At 38.7% G+C, this 20,830-nt stretch overlaps 2 protein-coding genes across 7 annotated transcripts in view; one reads left to right on the forward strand and one right to left on the reverse strand.

Moving 5' to 3' along the window:
* Window positions 1-18,779, forward strand: GLT8D2 (glycosyltransferase 8 domain containing 2). 2 transcript variants are annotated; one of them, XM_068401128.1, is made up of 10 exons: window positions 1-700; window positions 2,688-2,732; window positions 4,185-4,280; window positions 5,705-5,873; window positions 7,495-7,612; window positions 9,676-9,760; window positions 13,245-13,357; window positions 14,054-14,220; window positions 15,863-15,975; window positions 16,816-18,779. In XM_068401128.1, the coding sequence occupies exons 2-10, from the start codon at window positions 2,714-2,716 to the stop codon at window positions 16,986-16,988; spliced, it is 1,053 nt and encodes a 350-aa protein (XP_068257229.1). In that variant the 5' UTR covers window positions 1-700; window positions 2,688-2,713; the 3' UTR covers window positions 16,989-18,779. The 2 variants fall into 2 exon arrangements, with proteins under 2 accessions (XP_068257229.1, XP_068257230.1); XM_068401129.1 differs by lacking the exon at window positions 2,688-2,732 and having other exon boundaries at window positions 4-700.
* The window catches only part of TDG (thymine DNA glycosylase), a 13,271-nt gene continuing 9,609 nt past the window's right edge, over window positions 17,169-20,830 (reverse strand). For 3 of the 5 annotated variants that reach the window (XM_068401127.1, XM_068401125.1, XM_068401121.1), the window contains one exon: window positions 17,169-20,240. In XM_068401127.1, coding sequence (XP_068257228.1) covers window positions 20,101-20,240 — 140 coding nt within the window. In that variant the 3' untranslated portion in view covers window positions 17,169-20,100. The remainder of the gene's footprint in view (window positions 20,241-20,830) is intronic. The other 2 variants (XM_068401126.1, XM_068401122.1) reach the window with 1 other exon arrangement.

Below are 20,830 nucleotides of genomic sequence, written 5' to 3' on the forward strand. Positions count from 1 at the left end.
CCATGGATTCAGATTCTCTTAACTGCTCAAAGATTTGGAAATTATATGATTCAAGTCAAAATGCATGTTCAGAGTTGAATTTTGCAAGTTTCCCTTAGCTTTTGACTCACAAGAACTCTGCAAACAGACACTGGAAAAACTTTGGCTTTCGGTTTGACTTTGGCATGTTGTTATTTGGCTCTTGCACGCTAGTTATCTGTTCACGTTTACTGTAAATAATGACTAGAAATCTCACCGGCAACTAGACAAAGTAACTTCTGGAAGGGTTTGTTTCCTTCTCTTTCCCCCACCCCCTTAAGACTTTTTGTCTTATGGGATTTGTTTGCAATCTGCTAGCTGAAGTTCTGAGGCAAGTTTGCCGATCTGGGGCTGCATCATCATCCTGCACATCTGGAAGTGGTTTATGGGCTCTTATTCCTCCAGTGCGGCGTCTGGAGTCTGTGCTATTCCTCAGCAGCAAAGAAAGAAAAGAAAACCAGCACAACTCCAAAGTAAACTTTGAAGAGTTTGAAAAAGGAATTGAATCTTAAAACTGTTACTGTGCCCTGTAAGGCCCTTGTGTGGGGGACTTCAAAGGAGGATGATGGTCGAGGAAGCTTTGGCAAGAGTGCTTACAGCTGTGGACTATCTAGGATCCAAGTAAATAGCTCTACAGCTCTTCAGGAGAGAGGAGTCCCGAATACTGTGCTGCTTTGAAGAGGTAAAAAGACTAATTAAGCAGGAAATATCTGAGCAGTAATGTCACTGTTTCTGAGCTTTCCCTTCTGTAGCCCCTCATTTTGTTACAGGATTTGGCAACCGAATTAGGGACTGCCAGGTTCCAGGAACTAGTGTCTACAGTCAGGAAAAACTGAGTAAATATTTGCAGGGGAACAAATACTTCTCTCTTTCCTTAAAAATCAGTGGGTAATCAGCCTGAGTTTCTGAGGCTTAGGAATGCTGTAGTTTTAGAACTCAAACTTGCATGAGAGTCTGTCTGAGTTTGGATTTTAAAGTTTAAAATGTGGTTCAGTTTATGTTGATTTAATCATTTGTGAAGCTATCAGGAAGCTGTGGCTATCCAACTTTCATCTCGCAGTGATCGTCAGTATTGTTTGTGACTATTATTGCAAATGTTGATTAAAAGATAGTAGTCACTGTGGAAATCAGGGGAAGATTGTGATTAGCTAAAGTAGGGTTAGAAAGTTACTCCAAGAGTGTAGGGGGTTCTATTGTCTCTCTGCTTACCTAAACAAGTAAACTTTTTAAATGGATAAGAAGACAATACTTGTGCGTGATGTGTGAGAGAGGGCTTTCTCAGCAGTGGGGTTTTTTTGACTGATAAGCTTCATTTCCTCTCTCTGTAAATTAATGCCACGTGAAGAGAGCAGGCTGCTGGAATGTAGATAAGTACTGCGGCTGCAGAAGGACTTTCTCTCAGAAATACTCCTCACTTACTATAATTTAGTCATCTGTTGGGACCTAAATACATGGGAATATAAGTGGTTTGTAAAGAAAGCAACATCTTGGCTTTATTTATAGTTTTATTGTCATTTAACTTGTTAGTCTAGAGACTAACTTAGGATTCTGCCTGAACTTGAGCATTATCCAATGAGAGACGGTCAGCTTTGTGACTCATGTTTCAAGAATTCTTGCTGTTCCGTCTGTCTTCTCAAGGAGTTGTAATGAACTTCGTTTTTATATGTGCATAGAAACTGTCATATATCCTTACCTATGCTGTAATGTGTCCATATCTGTATGTATAGAAACAGGAAAAATTGGTTTCTGTGCTCTATACAGCTACCATAGTGTAAAGGTTAGATCACATAGTTGTATTTCCTCCCCGTGCCCCAACTTCTAGTGCTATTTTTTACTGTTGTGTTTTTTATTATTATTATTATTATTATTATTATTATTGTTTTGGGGTTTTTTTGTTTGGTTTTTTTTCCCCCCCTAAACAGTAGTTTTGGGTCCAGAATTCAAGTGAATGTTGTATTTCCCATAATCCTGTATTTTAGGGATTATGGTCTGTCCTCTCAGGCACAAAGTCATGGCCACTCTTGGGCCTCATTTAGAACTACAATTTTAGGGAAGGCTACCTCATTTTCTCGAGTATCACAAATAACGTGCTTAAATACAAGCCACATTGCACAAACTCCCCCCTTACTGTTAGTGGAAGGATACCTCTGTTAGAAAATATTTTCACTATTGCTCTGAAATTTTCTGAGAGTCTGAAAGACACTGCTCCAGTGTAAGATTCACATATGTTTGGGAACGTACTCCAGCAAGAGACTAATATTTGTGATTGTTATTGTGTTTTAGGTGAGATCAGAGATAAATGTAGATGTATTTACAAATTGCATCAGTGGGCATTTTAACACTTTTTTGCACGTTACTTTAAAATGTGTTAAAAAATCTTAATTATTATTATGTAGGTGATTGGATGGAATATATTAAAATGCAGTTCTTTTCAACCTATTAGTAGCTTAAATGAAAATATGTAATAGTTTTAGCCCAGAATATTAGTTATTTGTTCCAAAAAAGTTATTTACAAAGAGAGTTCAGTTTTACTTCTACCAAGTCAACAGTAAAATTTGATGATGCAAAACTTTGTCCCTGGAATAACTAACTGGTCTTCACTGCTGGTATTAATGATTTCTCTCTTCTTTTTTAAAAAAAAATATTTTTTTATTTTTATTTTACCACAGATCACAGTTCTCATCCAACAGGACACATGGCTCTTTTAAAGAAAAGTAAGAGAGATTAAAAACATTTGAAATATACATTTTTGAAAGACAGAAATGTTAAATGCAATTTCTCATGCCACTGTTGTCACAGTTGCATGCAAATTTATAGTTCTAGTTTTGCTGAATTATGCTCACCTTTAAGTATACAAATAAGCCTTTTCGTGTTAACTAAGTCAGACAACTATGGCCATAAATCCCATTAATTTAAAATTACTCACTGCTTTACTGCATGATACTGGGGGGTCTGGAATTTCACACTAAGAGTGCAGGTAGCTGCTGGTTTCATGTGGGTTGTGCCTAGAGCACTGAACCTGGCTTTTTTACAGAACTCCGCACATTAGTGCTGTTCATACTCGCAATTGAGTACCCCAATAAATTTGGGGAAATTTGACACATCAGCTGTCAGGGTTGGTGACTGAAAATGGACTGGTGTGTGCCTTCAGTTATGCACCCAAAATTTCTCTGAAGTCAATGGGCTCTTTCCTCAGCTGGTTTAAATTAGTGCAGGTTCAGTAATGTATGTTTACCAATTTGAATTTATTCTCATGTCCAATTCTGGCCAGTTGGCCCTTTTGATTAAAATAGTTCAAAACTCTGTTCCCTTTGCTCTTTTGTATACCTTAAATACCTTTTATGGTGGTGTGAAAGTAACAAAGTAGTCTGATACAAAGAACTCCCATCATCAAAATAACTGTTGATGATGGTATTGTATTCCTTCCCTGTTGTACTCAGTGAACTGTCCTGGTACCTGCTCATGGTTGGTTTATGTTGAATGACTTATACTTGTACAAGACAGTTTGATAGGAACTGCAAATCAGAATATACAATAAGGTCTTTGCTGTTGCATGCTTTGTTTTGATTTTACTAATTAAAGTAACCATGTAAAAATATTTATGTATTTTCAAATATTTTGGAACATTTCTAGTTTCAGTACCATGCTGGGTTTGTTTTTCGAGTATTTTTAGAGTTGTGCTCAAATACACTTTAAAGATCTGAACATTGAAATCGAAAAAATATTTCTCCTGTGTTTCAAGTTTTATCAGGGAAGCATGAGAGAAGAAAAGGGCTAGGTAAAAATAATTAACTCATGAAGTCCTGTGAAGATACACAGACAACAAACTAGCCAAGAAAATAAAGTTCCAGGCTCCTGGTAAAATTCAGAAACATGTGAATTTCCTAATATAGATAACCAGTATGTTTTGGGAGCTTAATGATTTAGTGAGCAAATTATCCATTAAAATCAGATAGTTGAAAATTGTTGTAATGGGGGAGAGATACTATTATGTTTTTAACATACATTTTTTAGCTTAATCAAATAGCAAGAGAAAGAAGAATTTGGTAAGCACAGCAAATACAGGTTATGATAAGTATGGGTTGCAGATCAGATTTTTTTTTAAAAAAGGTACTTGGGAATTAGCTATTACACTGATTGTTAATGAATTCTCCCTTTTGTTTCAGTTAACCAGATATTACTGTTACTTCTTGTCTTAACTGTGTGCGCCATTGTGTATAACAAAGTTCACCAAGTGCCATCTGCATTAAAGAGCAAAACAGGTAAATGACTTGTTCTTCTCTTTCATTTATGTTCTTGTTTTATATTCCTTATCTCTTCATTTGAACAGTGCTTTTTGTCTTACTGAATCCTGTTTGTCCTGTAGTAGATGAGCTACTCACACTTCTGCATATGGTCTGAGATGCGTAATTTTTTACTTCTAAATTACTTGAATAAAATAGTAGGAGATTGATATTAATGACTAAGAATTGTCATTCTGGTCCAAATTTTTATCCAGATGTCAGTGATATAGATGGATGCTGGAGTGTATCCTTATTTGTGCTGAAAAGTGTTGGAGTTGTCAAGTGATAATAAACTTTGATCAGAACTTGCCCGTTTGGGAATGTGCTTGGCCTACTTACTCATTTCAGATAGATCATCAAATCTTGATGTAATTTACAGCAGAAGTTTATGCTGGAATTTTTATAGTAACAGAAAGTCTCTAGAGTTGATATGGTTGGACTGGTATTAAATGTTTATACTAATAGCCTATTCACTGTTCCCAAGAGAAACAAACTCTGTCTTGGTATAAACCATTTTTTTCAGTATATTTTTGTTGGGGCTGTTATGAGTTTAATGTTTATGTTTTAACCAGTGTAAATATATCCATATAAGTTCTGTAAGTTAATCGATGCTAGGGGTAAAAATCTTCCTTAGCAGTAACGTGAACTGATTCAGTAGTTTAGATTTTTTTCCTTTTATCATTAGCGACTTCCTGCTGGTACAAAATTTTGCACTCTTCCCAAAGAAGTAAAGCTCATGCAATTGCACCATCTCTTCCACTTACCTACTTCCTTTGATAATTTTGGAACCTGGTGTTCAATTTGTACTAAATATAACTGGGAAGCTTATATTTTGTGAGGATAATTCCTACCAGGTTGAAGGGTGGAAGGACAAAAGGAATAGCATGGAAGCTGAACTGCTGCCCAGCACACCTCTCCCTCCTCTTCCAGCTCTGCGATTGTAGGCACACAAGTTTGCCTGCAAACATGTTTTCCAAACTGACGCTCTTCTCTGTTGAGAGTGTTTTGGGTGACATTGGTTCAATCTGCTCAGAAGTAGCTTGCTTTCCATTTGGTGCTACTTGGGTAGTAACAGTGTAAAGAGAAAATCATCTACTACTCATCTACTAATCATCTATCCACTCATCTACTACTTCTGCTGAGTAGAAGATGCAGAGAACTCTGTTACATATTCTGTTTGGAGGCATCCAACAGTCCAGTCAACCTGCATGTAGTTCTGGATTAGCGACAGCTCATGCTGTGTGCCTTGCTAGATGCGGATGTGTATAGGATGTGGTAAGGAAATGGGGTGATTGTGATATGATTCAACTGCTTATGGAACTACATACTCATTCCTATGACTCAGATCTGATATAAAAAGATTCTTAATTTTCTATTATAATGCATAGTTTTTTTTCTCGTAGTTGATTTGGAGAGTCCTGAGGAAATGGAAGAAGAAATCCCAGTTGTAATCTGCGCTGCTGCGGGCAGAATGGGTGCAGCTGTAGCAGCAATCAGTAGCATCTACAGCAACACAGAGGCTAATGTTTTGTTCTACATAGTTGGGCTGAAGACTACCATCCCACATATTCGGTATATACCAGCCTTATTTTGTTTCGTGCTGTAGTTAGGACCAGGTTGTTGTTCTCCTTAGCTTGGGCATAGACTTTGGAGGACTTTTCAGGGAAATGTTTCTCCCTTTTATTTAAGTAGTGCTGCCAATGTAGAACTCCCCAGGATTCTCTACCTGGAGGAAAAAGGACCATTTTGCCCTACGCAAGGCACTGACTGGTGTAAAGGGGTGTGAAATAGCCAGACCATGCCCATACCTGTGCCTCTCTGCCTTATGTAGATCGGCTGCAGAAGAGTCTGTAGTAAGGTAGGTATATACGTGCTTACTTGTCACAATCTCACTTTGTGGCACTGCACTTACCTCTCACCTGGTGCTGTGTCTTAAGCTTCAGTGTAGAAAAACTTGCTGTTTAAAGCTAATTTCAGGTAAAAGGATGTATTAAAGGTTGTAAATAGAGACCCAAAGAAGCTTGTAATGAAAGCATGTTTGGGTGTTAAAATTTGCAAACATTGTCTAAAGGAGTGGGAAGGTGTGAATCAAAATTGAAGCAGGTTTCTTAGCAGTTCTCACCCCTGGCTACTGCACTTCTGTAGCCTGTATACCCACAGTTTGTGTGAAAGTGAAAGGATGTAATGAGTGGGGTTCCACAGGGAGTTTTTCCCATCCAGTTCATCAGTAACCTGGTAATAGAGTGGAGAATGTTCTGTATGAATCTGCAATTGGCATGAAGCTGGAAAAGAGACAGCAGATATATTGAGGAACAGGATAAGAGCTGAAAACCAACTCATTGTGATGAATTGGAAAAATTAACTGTAAAATGTGATGAAATTCAGTAGTGGTAATGACAAGGTAATACAGGTGGGAATAGCTGATTGTATTGGCTCAAGGTGGAGCAGGAGTTTGGTAGCACTCATTTAGAAAACTGCAGAATTATGACTGATAATTGACCACACTGATTAAAAAAAAAATAAGGCATTGCATTGTAGTGGATATACATGTTGACAGATATGACCACAGGAGATGTGAGGAAGCTTCTTCTGATCTTGCAGACATTATTAACACATCAGAAAAAGTGTGGTGTTAGCTTTAGGTGCCTTCAGGAAGGATTTAGAAGAGAGGTCAGAGGAGAACAATAAGCAATGGTGTCAAGAAATCTGACAAAATAATGAAAAAAATTAGTGTAGTCTGAAGAAAATATAGTTAGGAGGTGATGTGGCAGTCATCTTGAAACTGTAAAAGGGTGAAAACTAACCTCTGCTTTAAAAGCACAGTAGACAGGATTTAAAAAAAAGGTCTTTAACTATAGCAAGAAAGCCCATAAAAATAGCATTTCATGCTGGTGATGGTGAAAGGTGGGTTGTTTGGGCAACATGTGGAGTCTCCGGTTTTGGCAGGTAGGGGGGGTTTGCTTTGTTGGGTTTTTTGGGTGTTGGTGTTTGTTTTGTTTGTTGGGGTTTTTTTAAGAATAGGTTAAATAAATGTCTATGTGCAATAGCTGTAGACATAAGTGGTTCTGTCTTGGGACAGAATAGATTAAGTGAGCTTCCAAGGTCTCTTATTTTCCTATGAGTCTGTGAATTTAATACTGGAAGTACTTGCCACACACTCAATATTTCTTTTCTCAATTCTTTTTTATAACAGCAAATGGATTGAAAATTCTAAACTGAAAGAAATAAAATTTAAGGTTGTGGAATTCAACCCTATGGTACTAAAAGGAAAAATCAGACAAGATGCATCACGTCCTGAGTTACTGCAGCCTGTGAGTAAATGAACACTGCATAACATATTTTCAGGGTTTTTAATGCTTATTACAGGCTTTAATATGTCCTAGATCTCGATTCCATTACACAGGGGAGGCATAAACCAGAGAAGCCACATCAGGTCCAAATGCTAAGACCTGACTCAAGAAGGAAAATTGCAGTGTAACAAGCTTCTTGCAACTTGTCTGTCCTGCTGGGATCTCATTATTTGGTGGCATAAACTTGATAGTTTTAATGTGTTCTATCTTTAAGAATATATTCACAGTTTATTAGAGGGAAGATCTACTAGTGTTCTTTGTGCCTTTGTGATGCTGAGTTGGCCGCATTCTGCTCATGTCCAGGGTTAATTCAGAGGCTAATGACTAATCTAAATATTACCAGCTGTAAGAAAAGGCAAATGAGATGTTAGAAATTACTAGGAAAGGAGTAAGGATCAAAATAGAGAACATAATTATGCCACAATACAAATCCATAGCTTTCCCTCATCCTAAATACTACGTGCAATCTTTGACCCCTTATCTGGAAAAGATGTAGCACCACTGGAAAATGTTCAGGTCTGTTCAGAATGTTTGTTCTTGCTGCCCTTCTCTGAGCCTTTGACATTTCTTGTATATAGAAAAGATTTCATACAAGGAATCAGTGGGTTAAAACTGTTCAGCCTGGAAATGTGACTTCTAGCGTGAAAATAGTAGAGATCTACAGAACTGAGTGGCATAGAGGACTGAATGAGGTATGGTTGCTCACTGTCTTTTCCAATGCAAGAACTAATGGCCATTAGATTAAATTAGTGGGAGTCACAGTTGGAACAAACAAGAAATGTTGCACATTTTTCATGCGATGAGTACTAAACCTCTAGAATTCCTTGCATAAAGGTCTTGTGAACGAAAAAATTTACAGCGATTCAGTAAGGACTGAAGTTTATATTTAGACAGATCACATCTGGTTCAGGAAATCCCTTGAGCTGAAAATAAATGAAAGCTAGGAGAATACTTGGAGCAACTTTTCTGTATGCTTGCTCTATTCTTATTTTTCACTGAGCATCTGCTTAGGACCACTCTGAAGGCAGGTACTGGGTAAAATGGTCTGAATCAGTATGGTTGTTGTTATGTTCTCAGTCCCCTTTCCCTCCACTGTGTTCTTTGTTGCTATTGTAGAAGTTGTTATTTCACGCCTGTGCCAACAGTCAAATCATTCCTATAGAGTGGAATGATGACAGTATTAAATTTGAAGTGTTTTGTATAATGTATGCTGTAAAAATGCATTAGGAAGAGCATTGCCAGGAGGTCCACGAAGGTGATCCTTTCTCTTTACTCAGCACTTGTAAGGCTTCATCTGGAGTACTATGTTCAGTTCTGAGCTCCCCGGTACAAGAAAGATAAGGACTTACTGGGGCGAGCCCAACACAGGGCTGCAAAGATGATTAAGGGACTGGAGCATCTTTTATATGAGGAGAGGTTGAGAACATTGGGGCTGTTCAGCCTGGAGAAGAGAAGGATCTGGAGGACCTTATCAGTGCGTATAAATACCTGAGGGGAGGGACAAGAGGCAATGGGCACAAATTAAAATACATGAAATTTCCTCTGGGCACAAGAGAAACTTTCTTTTTTTACGGTGAGGATGGTCAAACGCTGGAGCGAGTTGCCAAGAGAGGCTGTTGAGTTTCCATCTGTAGAGATATTTGAAACCCAACTGGGCATGGTCCGTGGCGGCCTGCTTGGGTGGACCCTGCTTGAGAATAGGGGTTGGACAAGATGATCTCAAAAGGCCCCTTCCAACCTAAATGATTCTTTGAAGAAGCAACTGTTCTGGAATGCTTGGTTAGGGCCATAGTAAATAAAATAGGGATAAATAATAGTAATAATGGGCTCAAGATACTAGTAAAGATACTAGTAAAGATACTAGTAAAGATACTAGTAAAGCTGTGGGGGAGGAAGCAAATGATCGCTGGCTAGTACTTAATGAAGAGAGAAGTTAAAACTGATTATTAATAGAGAAAGAAGCGTGAGACTACTACATTAAACAGCTTTACCATTTAGCCTTTACCTTTTTTTCTGTTTAATAGCTGAACTTCGTTCGATTTTATCTTCCTTTACTTATCCAGAAACATGAGAAAGTAATATATTTGGATGATGATATCATTGTTCAAGGTAAGCTGTCATCCAAAAAGCAGTTTCTAGCAGAATTAAAATGAAAGTTATTGCAGCTTTTACAGTCGTTTGGAAATATGAGATATAATGAAAACTGAGGCAGCTGCTAGGAGTATTGCACTCAGGAAAACTATGAATAATCTGTTTGTTTAAAGGAAAGTCTGAAGAAGAACCTCTCTCCATACATCTTTTGAATAGTTGGTTTTGATGAAAATTGTATGTATGGGTTTAATTTTAATTGAATCTGGTCTATTGCTGAAAGATATTATGGATTTCACTTAGATGCTGCAGTGTTTATTGTTAAGTATGTGACATGCATTTCCTGATAGTATTTGAATTCCCGCAAATGCTACCAGTTCCTTGTCCAGAATTGCTGTTCTTGAGAGCAAGAGGAATTTACTCAAATAAGAGCGTTAAAATTCCAAACACTCAATGTGATTTTGAGCATCTTCAGCTCAGAATCGGTAGCAATTTGCAGAATCATGATCTAAGATTTCAGAGTTTGTAGACAACTGGGAGCAGTTAGAAGACATTAAAATCCTGAAAATTCATTTTTTTTTTCCATACAAAGAAATCTAATTAGAAGAACAACTATTTTTTTAAAGATTCATTTATGTTTTTTTCGTCTTCTGTTTCACAGGTTTTTTTTTTTCCTCTGTACACTTTTTGTTGTCCCTTGTTTTATCATTTTGTTTTCTTGTTATTTTATAACATTTTAAATCAGTGTTACGGTTTAACCCTGGTGGGCAGCTAAGCACCACACAGCCTCTCAATCACTTCCCTTTCATCCTCACCTGCAAAGGGATGGAGGAAGAGGAAAGGAAGAATAAAAGCAAGAAAACTTGAGGGTCAAGATAAAACAAACAAATAATTGTTTAATAAGTGAAGGATAAGTGGAAGAAGAGAGAAGAGAAGAGAACAAGACAAGTGATGTAAAGGCAATCACTCACCACATCCTGTGGGCAGATCGATGCCCAGCCAGTTCCTGAGCAAAAGCTGGCTAACTCCCCCAAGACCCCTCTTTTCCCTTTTATTGCTGAACGTGACAGTATGTGGTACGGAATCTCTCTTTGGTCAGTTTGGGTCTTCTGCCCGGGTGAGTCCCCTCCCAGCCTACTGCGCACTCCCTGATCCATTCACTGCGGGGGCAGAGTGAGAAACAGAGAATGCCCTGATGGTGTGCAAACACTGTTCAGCAACAGCTACAACCTTGGTGTGCTGTCAGTACCGTTTTGGTCAAAAATCTAAACCACAGCACCATATGAGCTGCTGTGATGAAAATTAAGTCTATCTTAGCCACAGGGACAACAAAACCGTTTTACCTGTCCTTGTTCAATGTTAAAGGGATGTTCCAATTAAAATTTCCTTTGGAAAGGACTGAGTATAACTGTAACAAACTTTTTGGCCTAAATTAATCTTTGATGTAAGAACATTAATATCAGTGAATTTACACATGACAAAAGTACAATTTTATTCTCTGCTGCTTCTCTGCACCTTCTGTAGTTTGTCTCTTCAGTGGCAGATTTCAGAACATCTGAAGTTAAAGGGGCCACTATTAGCTACTTTATAAAATATGATTAATCTGCTCTGCCTGTCTCATTTTAATTTGCAATAGACTTCATATCACAGTTTCTTCAACATGTGAGTTTCCAGTGGTTATCTCTCCTTTTTGGTTTTGTTATTCCATCTGTCATTGCTGGGCAACAGCAATATTTAACTCCTTGAAAAGTTCTTAAAGTCTTCATTTACACTCCAGTTTCATGAGCACTTTAAGCTGAGCCCACCATTTCCCCTGCATCCCTCCTTGCACCTGCACAGGCATTCACCAGAAATGTGATTACTTTCAGGCTGAATTAGTTCCCTGGTAGGAGTTAGGACAGCGTGGCTAGGAGAAGAGGGGAGGTAGGACTTTCTCTTTCATTAGGGGTGTCAGCTTATGCCAGCTGATAGTGTTTCTGAAGCCGCAGGATAAAGGTGCAGTTTCACATTACAGCTCATGGTAGGCTGCTGCTGACTGAAGTGGCCTCTCCTGTCCCCAGGCAGCTCGTGTTACTTGTGTCATATCTACAGTTGTGCAGCTGCAGAATAAGCTGATTCAGCTGGTTGACCTGGCAGACTAGTGGCACAAAAAAAACCCAAACCCAAACCTTTTATTTTTTCCCCTTGGCTTCAGCCAGCCTAGCTTGCTCACCCTGGGGCCATGCAATCATAGGGCCCAGAAGAAGGGAACAGAGATGTGGGAGTGAGGGAGCCTGTTCTGGCAGCTGCTCCCCGTATCTTAGCTGTAATGTGAGACTGTGCTTTCTGTCAGATGTCTCTGGAATGGGAGTGATTGAGACATGATTCTGACAGGGTAAGGAGTGAATGGGGTGTTCAGGTCTTAACTTTGGGTTTGTTTGTTTGTTGGTCATTGCTTTCTGCAAAGCAGTAAGAATGAAACATACTGAACTTGGGGTGTCAGCCTAGAATTGTTTGGTTTGATTTTTTTTCTTTTTCTGCTTTTTTCTTGAAGCTATTTAGAATCAGGAGAAAATACTTAGTAAGGCATGTTGATCTTGAACAATCAAGTGTGCCATTAATTCAAATTCTATTTCTTGGTGGGACATGAGTCCTAAACCAAGTTTTCCAATCAGCTGATGAGTTCAAACAAATAATCTCTGCTTATTTCAGAAATAGTAGTCCCCACTGTTTGCAATATGGGGAATGTTTTTGGTCACTAGTCTTTTAATGAGCTCACCTCAGGCCACGGGGCTGTATGTGGCTTTCCAGGATAATTCATCTTACCTGTGACTGACCTGTGCCCAGCAGCAAAGCTGGTAGCTGCAGGGGGTTTGGATGCAGACTCACTCGATTGCTGTGGCAGTGCTGTCCTCCCCACCTGCCTTGAAACTCTTCTGGCACACCATGGGTACCTGCTAGTCAAAGGATGAGTGAGATACTGTTATTTCCCTCCACCAGGAAGGAGTTGGGTGGTCTGTGAAGCCAGCAGGGATGGTCAAGTGTGACAGGCACATTTCATCCGGCCAGTGCTGGGAATCCAGGTATCTTACTAGGAGGTATAAACACAAGAAAAACGTGATCTGTGCATGAGATTGAAGTGGCACTTTTGAGGGACTGAAAATGTTCAGAAAAATTGCGTGTGCCCTCCCTCTCCAAAGGCAAACTCTTGTGAATGCATAACTTTGTAACCAGGCTTCTTAACAGTGTAATTGGCTTCTGCTGTAGCTGATTTTGGACAACCAGACCAGAATGTGAATGTATTGAATACTGAGGATAAGATCTGAAGATAGACCTTAGACATCCAGGTACAGGGCTCAAATTTGAAAATTGTCCCATATTACAAAATTCAGCCTTCACTAATATCTGGGCTATCCCCTAAAATTGGTATGTTCATAAGTAACATATATGAGAACAGAAGTTATCCTACCAATTTTGTAGCAGTGAAGTAGGTTTCTTCTTATGCTTTTGACCTTTCTGTAATCAGGTGACATCCAGGAACTCTACGATACTAAGTTAGCTCCTGGACACGCTGCAGCTTTTTCAGATGATTGTGATCTGCCTTCTACACATGAAATGGTTAGAAGTGTAGGGATGCAGGTAAGATGCCATTTTGGAATTCTAATCATCAGGAATGTATTTACCCACAAATGTAAGATGGTTTTAGACATTTTCCCCAAAGTGAAAGTTATATTTTTATTTTTTTGATAGTTTTGTAATAGTTTTACAGGTAATTAAGAACTATTTTTTTTTAGTAACTCTATAATGATATGGTGTTATGCAGAGGTGTTTCCTGTAATAATTTAAATCTCTGTTGCTCTTTGGATTCTACTAAATTGTTTGGTATTTTGCTATCAGCAGATCGTGAGCACTTAATGAAACATCTAATGAAGACAAAATATATTTGTAGTAGTCAAAATGGGAACAAAACTCAAGAAAACAGATTTAAAGGCTAATTCCTGAGCTGAGTTCCCCAGAATTGTCACGTGAGTCTCTCTAGCATTGCAGCTGTACAAGCGTGATGCTACATCATTTAGAGTAAGCTACAGAAAAACAAACATACAGTGAGGGAAGAGCCTTCTGAAACTTGCATAGACCAATACTGTGGAAAAAGTAATTCAGTGGCAGGAAGTATCCTGCCTTTCAGCCTTGTGTCACATGGAAATCGAGCCATGTAACCGTCACTTAGAAACTCAGCTTTGGGAGCATGTATCTAGTCTCCGTATAAGTGGTAGAGAGATGAATCTTTGTAGAGATTCATGGGGGATAAACATACATACTTTTTTTAATCCTTAGAACACATACATGGGATTCCTGGACTACAGAAAGCAAGCAATTAGAGATCTTGGCATCAGCCCCAGCACCTGCTCCTTTAATCCTGGAGTAATTGTTGCTAACATGACTGAATGGAAACATCAACGGATTACAAAGCAGTTGGAAAAGTGGATGCAAAGAAATGTAGAGTACGTGTGGAAATCTAGCTTTGCGCTTTACTTTTAATACTCAGTTTACAGTTTAATTTTCTGTTTAAAAGCTCTTAACAGTTTTTTAACTCCAAGCAGTCTTTCTTTGAGATCTCATAAAATGAGGTAACTCGTGTTCCAGAATTGCCATCTGCTTCAATCTGACTGATCGTGTACCAGGAAATGGCCACCTGGAATTTTAGTCTTGTGTTTGATCACAAACCACCCTTCATCCTGCGGGACACTGGAACACGTGGTTCTTGTTTTGGGTGACCGACCTCACTTGGGATCAAACCACTTATGATCTTCCCTTCCTGAGGCTGGCTTAAAGAAGGAGGAATGTTTCTTTGTTTGTGTGGGGTTGCTCCTATTGTCATGTCATGTCAGCCAAACTGTAACTGGACACCGTATTTCTTAAATACCAATAGAAAACACTTCTTTTTCTATAGATAAACAAAATTTGACATGAAAGATATTTTTTTGGTGTTGACCATGAATAAGTCATGACATAGTGAAACAATCACTGTTCATTTTTTTTTTATGTTAGTTCACTGTTAACCTGTATTTGCAAACTTGACATTTACTTTCTTTGCAAAGGGTTAAATTTAAATTTAGTAAGGCTAAACTGAAACCCAATAGCTTGTGCTGTTGTACTATGTCCGTTACTTGCTAGTTTCACAAATGAATGGAGGAGGAGAGACACAAATGATACACAGGTGAAGGAATGAAAAGCCAAATGGTGCTTTTTCATACTCTGCTTACGTAACATATCCTGACAAAGCTATGCTTTTTCAGAGTTTGAAAAAACTCCATGAATCTTACTGCAAATTTTGTCTATAAAGTTGATTTTATACCTTAATAAGACATTCATGTTCCTTTTAGCTGGAATTTGAAATGACACTGAAAGAAATTGCTTGAAACGCAGTTTTGAGGGGAGGTTATGATTATTTTTTTTGTTCTGGAGCCTCTAAACATCTCTCATTACTTCCTGGGTTTCCTCCCCAGTGGGCTGGTGGGTGGCACAGTGTCCTGTAGCTGGCATGGCTTCACACACATGCTGACCAGGCCTTCAGCATACTGGCCAGACATCCAGCTGCTACATCCTAATGCCTCTCCGTACAGTGATTTGGCTTTATCTAGCCCTGGATTTATCACAAAATTCTTAGGCAGATAATATCCTTTACATGTTAGTTTATACTAACTAGACTTCGGCAAATCTGATTTGAAGTTAATTTATGGGTCTAAAAGCTGGGGGTGGGGGAAGAAAGAGGGAATGAAACATGTGGAAACACGTAAATATTCTTAAGAAAGCAGGCTAAGTTAGGTCTGGTTCCTTGATGGTTACAGCTTTTTTCCTACTGTAAACTTTGTCAGCCTTGTAGACTATAGGCAGCGTGTAGAAGTACTTGGCTTCATGTTGGGTCTGACTCCCATTCTGCTTGGTAGCAATGGTTTACTCAACAGGAACTGGAGTTGCAAATATAAGCAATTAACAGCATTAGAAAGGAGTATGCTGAAAACTGGCCTGTTCAAAAGGATTTTGAATTTTGCCAGAATACTTTTTTAATCTTCTGACTTTTGTACTAAAGACTCTTTGATTGAGGTTTTGAACATTTTCTGCATTTTTTTCCCCCTTTTGCAGGGAAAACCTCTACAGCAGCACCCTTGGGGGAGGTGTGGCAACCTCTCCAATGCTGATTGTATTCCATGGCAAATATTCCACTATTAACCCTATGTGGCACATAAGGCATCTTGGTAAGTTAACTTCCCCCCATTTGCAGTTGGAACTAAATAGTGAGAGGTGTGTAAGATTCGAATATAGGACCTTATGTTACTTTACCTCAATGCATTGCTTTATACCTCAGATCTGCAGTATGTAACCCCTGCTTCCCCCAACACTTAGTCCTGCTTTCTTCAGGGTAGGGCAGAACATGGGGGTTCCCCCCAGGTTTCATTACACAAATATCTTAACAGGTCAAGCAAACAAAATAGTTGCACACCCACAAAAAACCCCAAACCCTAACAATCATTAAATTGGATATAAAAAAAGGAAAAAAAAACTACCAAGGACAAAAAAAAACCAAATATCAAGGACAAAGTTACATGTTTGAAGACCAGCTAACCTTTATTGTCATAAACTATGGAAAGAATGTATGAAAGAGCTGAATATAGTGAGAGACCGAACAAAATCAGACACACTTTTGGTAACCGCAGTGGAAGATGGGATGCCTGGCAGTGTTTGTCTTATTCAGCATTACCTTTCACCTGGGAACGGTGAATTATCCTGGGAAAAAGACAATGGCTTAGCTGGGACAGTAAAATGAATAGTAGAAGGATTTTTTTTCTTTTAACCCCAGCTATGCCAAGATAGTAAAAGTGTTAAGAGAGAGGAAACTTGCTGAGATTTTTTGCTGATGCAGAACGGAGGCATGAGGCTGAAAAATGCTACTCTGTCAGACAACTAGTTGTCTACTAGTTGTAGAAACCCTACGAATCAGACTTCCTAAAAAAAATACAACTGAATTTACCTCACTCTATAGTGTCTTTCATTGTTAAAAATGGCTTTTTTTTTTTTTTTTTAATCTACCCGAGCAGGTTGGAGTCCCGATACCCGTTACTCAGAGCATTTTCTTCAAGAAGCTAAATTACTTCATTGGAATGGGAGATACAAACCTTGGGACTACCCCAGTGTTCACACTGATCTCTGGGAAAACTGGTTTATTCCTGACCCCTCAGGGAAATTCAAATTAACTCGTCCTGATAGCTGATACTGAAACCAGTTAAAAAGCATCCACACACTATGTTTTGCAGTATGTAATAGTTTGAGATGCAACATATTGTATAATTAACTGATTTTAGAAAACTTAAGTATTTGTTAAATATATGAATAGAAGACCATCAGTTTTGTGTGCTTATGGCTGGAGTGACAGCTACACAGTTCAGATTATCTTGACTTTCACATGAGGTGAGGAAACAAGTTTACTTGACAATGAAGTATTTTCATTAAACGTTTACAGAGGTGAAATTCAGTGCTAGATGGTGTTTTAAGGTAAGGTCTTTATAAAGAAGACTCCAATATCTGCTGGTAGAAAAATCTACACAGGAGATACTGGCAGTATTACATGTAAGGTGGCTGTAGTTGTCTAGCCCACATTAAACAGCCTGAAATGAAAACTTATGCAGCATTTGAATGAGTGGAGCTCTGTGCATGGTGACTCTGTTGTGCAGTGTTTCCGTGTATTACATATCCTGTAGTGCATTTAGAGCCCTGCGAGTAAGATGCAAAAGCACATTCTGGGACACTGCCATACAATTCCTGATTTTATTGTGAAACAGTGATAGATTTAAGACAGATTAAGAACTTTTGTATTACTGTAATGAAAAGAGCACCAGTTCTGAAGGAGTACACATAGAATTGCAATATTTAGTGAAACGGTCATTGTACACTTAACTGTATTTTATACCTAGACACCCTAGGAGGTGACTCCATTAAAGAAGAGACCTTTCCCTTCCACTCAAACAGGATAGCCTTACAGTAGTCATATCCTGCTGTGCTACATACTCAGCAGTGCTAATTACATGCTTCTCATTTTGTTGAAAAATAAAACGGAATTGTAACAAATCCCTGATGCAAGATACTTTGAGCACCTGCAGGAAAACATCCATGTAAACAGCAATACATGATACAGTACACATTAAATAACAGACAAGTCCTATACCTTTTTGACAACATACTGAACAGCTTTATGCTGAAGCTAATAAACACAATCAGAATCATAATGCACACTTTCTTGATTTAAGACGCTCAGAATTAAGCCACATAATTTGAGAAGAAAATTGTAAACATCATGCCTGCCTTATACCAGCTGGACAGTGTGTGATCTCAGCCAGAGCTGTTACAGCAGGATTAGAATCTACACTAACGAGTTACACTCAATGCATGACAACTGTCACTGGCTGTGAGGAAAGGGTAAAACACACTGGTACAGGAATCTGACCAGTGTGGATTGTGGAGATACTGTTTGTATCTATTTTTCAAGTATGTGAAGCACCTACTGTCATAAGATCATCAAAACTTTAATGTTTTGATCAGCTTATTGCTTTTACTTCATCTCTTCCTCACATGACAAAAGAGGGAAAGAAGATGGTTAGGCACAAGCATGGAATCTCATTTCTGTCTCATTCACTAATATTGGCCAAAAACATGTTGCTGTTTAAGCAAGTTCCTCACAAGAGAACTGTAGTTTCTACAGCTGACTTATTCATGGAACAGCTGACCTTGTATTTAACTTAGTATTTTTTACTTGTAAAAGGAATAAGGAGAACACCCTCCAAGGTCTTACAGATTGACGAGAACTGAATGTTAAAAACTGCTAAATCGCAAACCTCTCTCACTCTGTGCTAATTGTACCTGATGTAAACAAGGTAGCTGTACATGGTTTTTACAAGGAATACAGTCTTTCCCTTCCTTGCAATGTAATCTGTTCAAAGGGGTTGTCCCCTGGTAAAGGTCAGGTGAAGAGACTAATCACACAGAAATAGTCATTCTGAGAGTTTAATCAATCAATCAATCAGTCAGGTTGGAAGAGACCTCAGGGATCATTGAGTCCAACCACTGCCCTGACACCACCATGTCAACCAGACCATGGCACTAAGTGCCATGTCCAGTCTTTTCTTAAACATATCCAGAGATGGTGACTCCACCACCTCCCTGGGCAGCCCATTCCAATGTCTAATGACCCTTTCTGAGAAGAAATGCTTCCTAATGTCCAACCTGAACCTCCCCTGGCAAAGCTTGAGGCTATGTCCTCTTGTCCTATCTCTAGTTGCCTGGGAGAAGAGGCCGACTGCCACTTCACTACAACCTCCCTTCAGGTAGTTGTAGACTGCCATACGGTCACCTCTGAGCCTCCTCTTCTCCAGGCTAAACAACCCCAGCTCCCTCAGCCGTTCCTCGTAGGTCAGACCCTCCAGACCCTTCACCAGCTTGGTTGCCCTCCTCTGGACTCGCCCCAACACCTCAACATCTTTCTTGAAGTGCAGGGCCCAGAACTGGACACAGTATTCAATTAAATGCCACAGAATTCAAGAACCACTTTTTTTTTTTTTTAAAAAGGAATTCCAGTTCCTTACATTGGAATTTAAGGGCGAAAGAGATGGGATTGGTAGGGACACCTTACCCAAAGACAGCTCAGCTAGAATATTCAGGCCCTGCCCTGTGCAACACAAATTTTCCTCCCCAGTGTTGTGACTTGAGATGATGTCTCCACTCCCTTAATCCTGAATATGGTCCAATCACTAAATAGACAGAGCTCTCTCTTCCCACCCAGAAAACACTCAGTACTCACAGCTGCAGAACACAACTTTCTGCACTTTTTAAGAAGGTCAAAGGCAGACTTAAAAAGCACAATTTGCTTAACTGTGCATGATTAAAAACACCACTCCATGTACGATAAGGGTACATTTCCCATTTTCCCCTCTGGATATAAAAGGATTATGAGATATCCAAATATTGAGGCATCAGTAAAAAGTATACTGCTGCTGTTACTACTACATTATGCTTTCTGGAATAAAATTAACGCCCCAAAGAAATCTTCACAAATGAGAAAGCAGTTTGTCAAAAACTGCAAGAAATGGTATACATTAAATATAAAACTCATATACAAAAAAGGGCTAACTTTTTTTTAAAAAAGTTTGGACAGTTCCTTAAAATTACCTAGTTCATTGATTTGAGCCTACCACACACTTACTTTGTACTATAATAAAATAACTAGAGGAGATAAAATACTATTAAAATGCATCAGTTGGAGAACCGAGGTACCAATCTTGATCACTGCATTAAAACTGCAGCATGTAGGCATAGCTGAGAAGAAAGAGCTCTTACGCGCTGCTTCCCTCTTCTTCCCGTGTCACACCCGCACTGAACTCTGGAATCTGGTCTGCAAAGGACTGTGTCATCCATTGTCCATTAGGAACTTCACCGAAGGATGATCCCTCACAGTATGGGGGATTGCTTGCTGCTAAAACAAACAAACAAACAAACAAAAATAATAAAATACTGTTTAAAAAATGCATTTGATACTACTAACTAAAACTAAACAATTAAAATACAGATGATGCCACTTGCAAAAAAACCCCTAAAACCACAAAACAAACCCCAACCCCCCAGTACAACCCCTAAAAATATACATATATATATAAAAAATAAATATATATATTTGCAGTTTCCATCTTTTCTGTCTATTTTTCAACCACCTACTCAGGCTGCAGTTCAAACTCATTGCTTTTGAGCATTTACATTTGTAGATCCAGATAATTTCCTCAAATTATTATTTCTTCAAATTTCTTCTGCATATATATATAAATTAAGAGTCTAAATGTTTAAAAGAATACCTCACTTCACAGTGTTCCCTATGAATAAATTTTTTCTTCTCAAAAGGACATTCTCTTTGACAAAGCAGAGCAGACAGAATGCAAATTTCAATTCACAACCTGACTGAGATTAGGACTGAAAATTAAAGACCACGGAGGAAGGTGGTTACTCCAAAGTTACTGCTTCTGCCATTGTTTTTCCTATTTTTTTCTATTGACAGTTGGTGGTATTTTGGGA

The sequence above is a fragment of the Nyctibius grandis genome, chromosome 5, assembly GCF_013368605.1.
Source record: "Nyctibius grandis isolate bNycGra1 chromosome 5, bNycGra1.pri, whole genome shotgun sequence".
Classification (NCBI taxonomy): domain Eukaryota; kingdom Metazoa; phylum Chordata; class Aves; order Nyctibiiformes; family Nyctibiidae; genus Nyctibius; species Nyctibius grandis.

Coding starts and splice junctions, on each gene's coding strand:
- GLT8D2 (XM_068401128.1), top strand. Junction 14,221..15,862: donor TGGATGCAAAGAAATGTAGA/GTACGTGTGGAA, acceptor CCCCTTTTGCAG/GGAAAACCTCTACAGCAGCA. Junction 15,976..16,815: donor GTGGCACATAAGGCATCTTG/GTAAGTTAACTT, acceptor CTACCCGAGCAG/GTTGGAGTCCCGATACCCGT.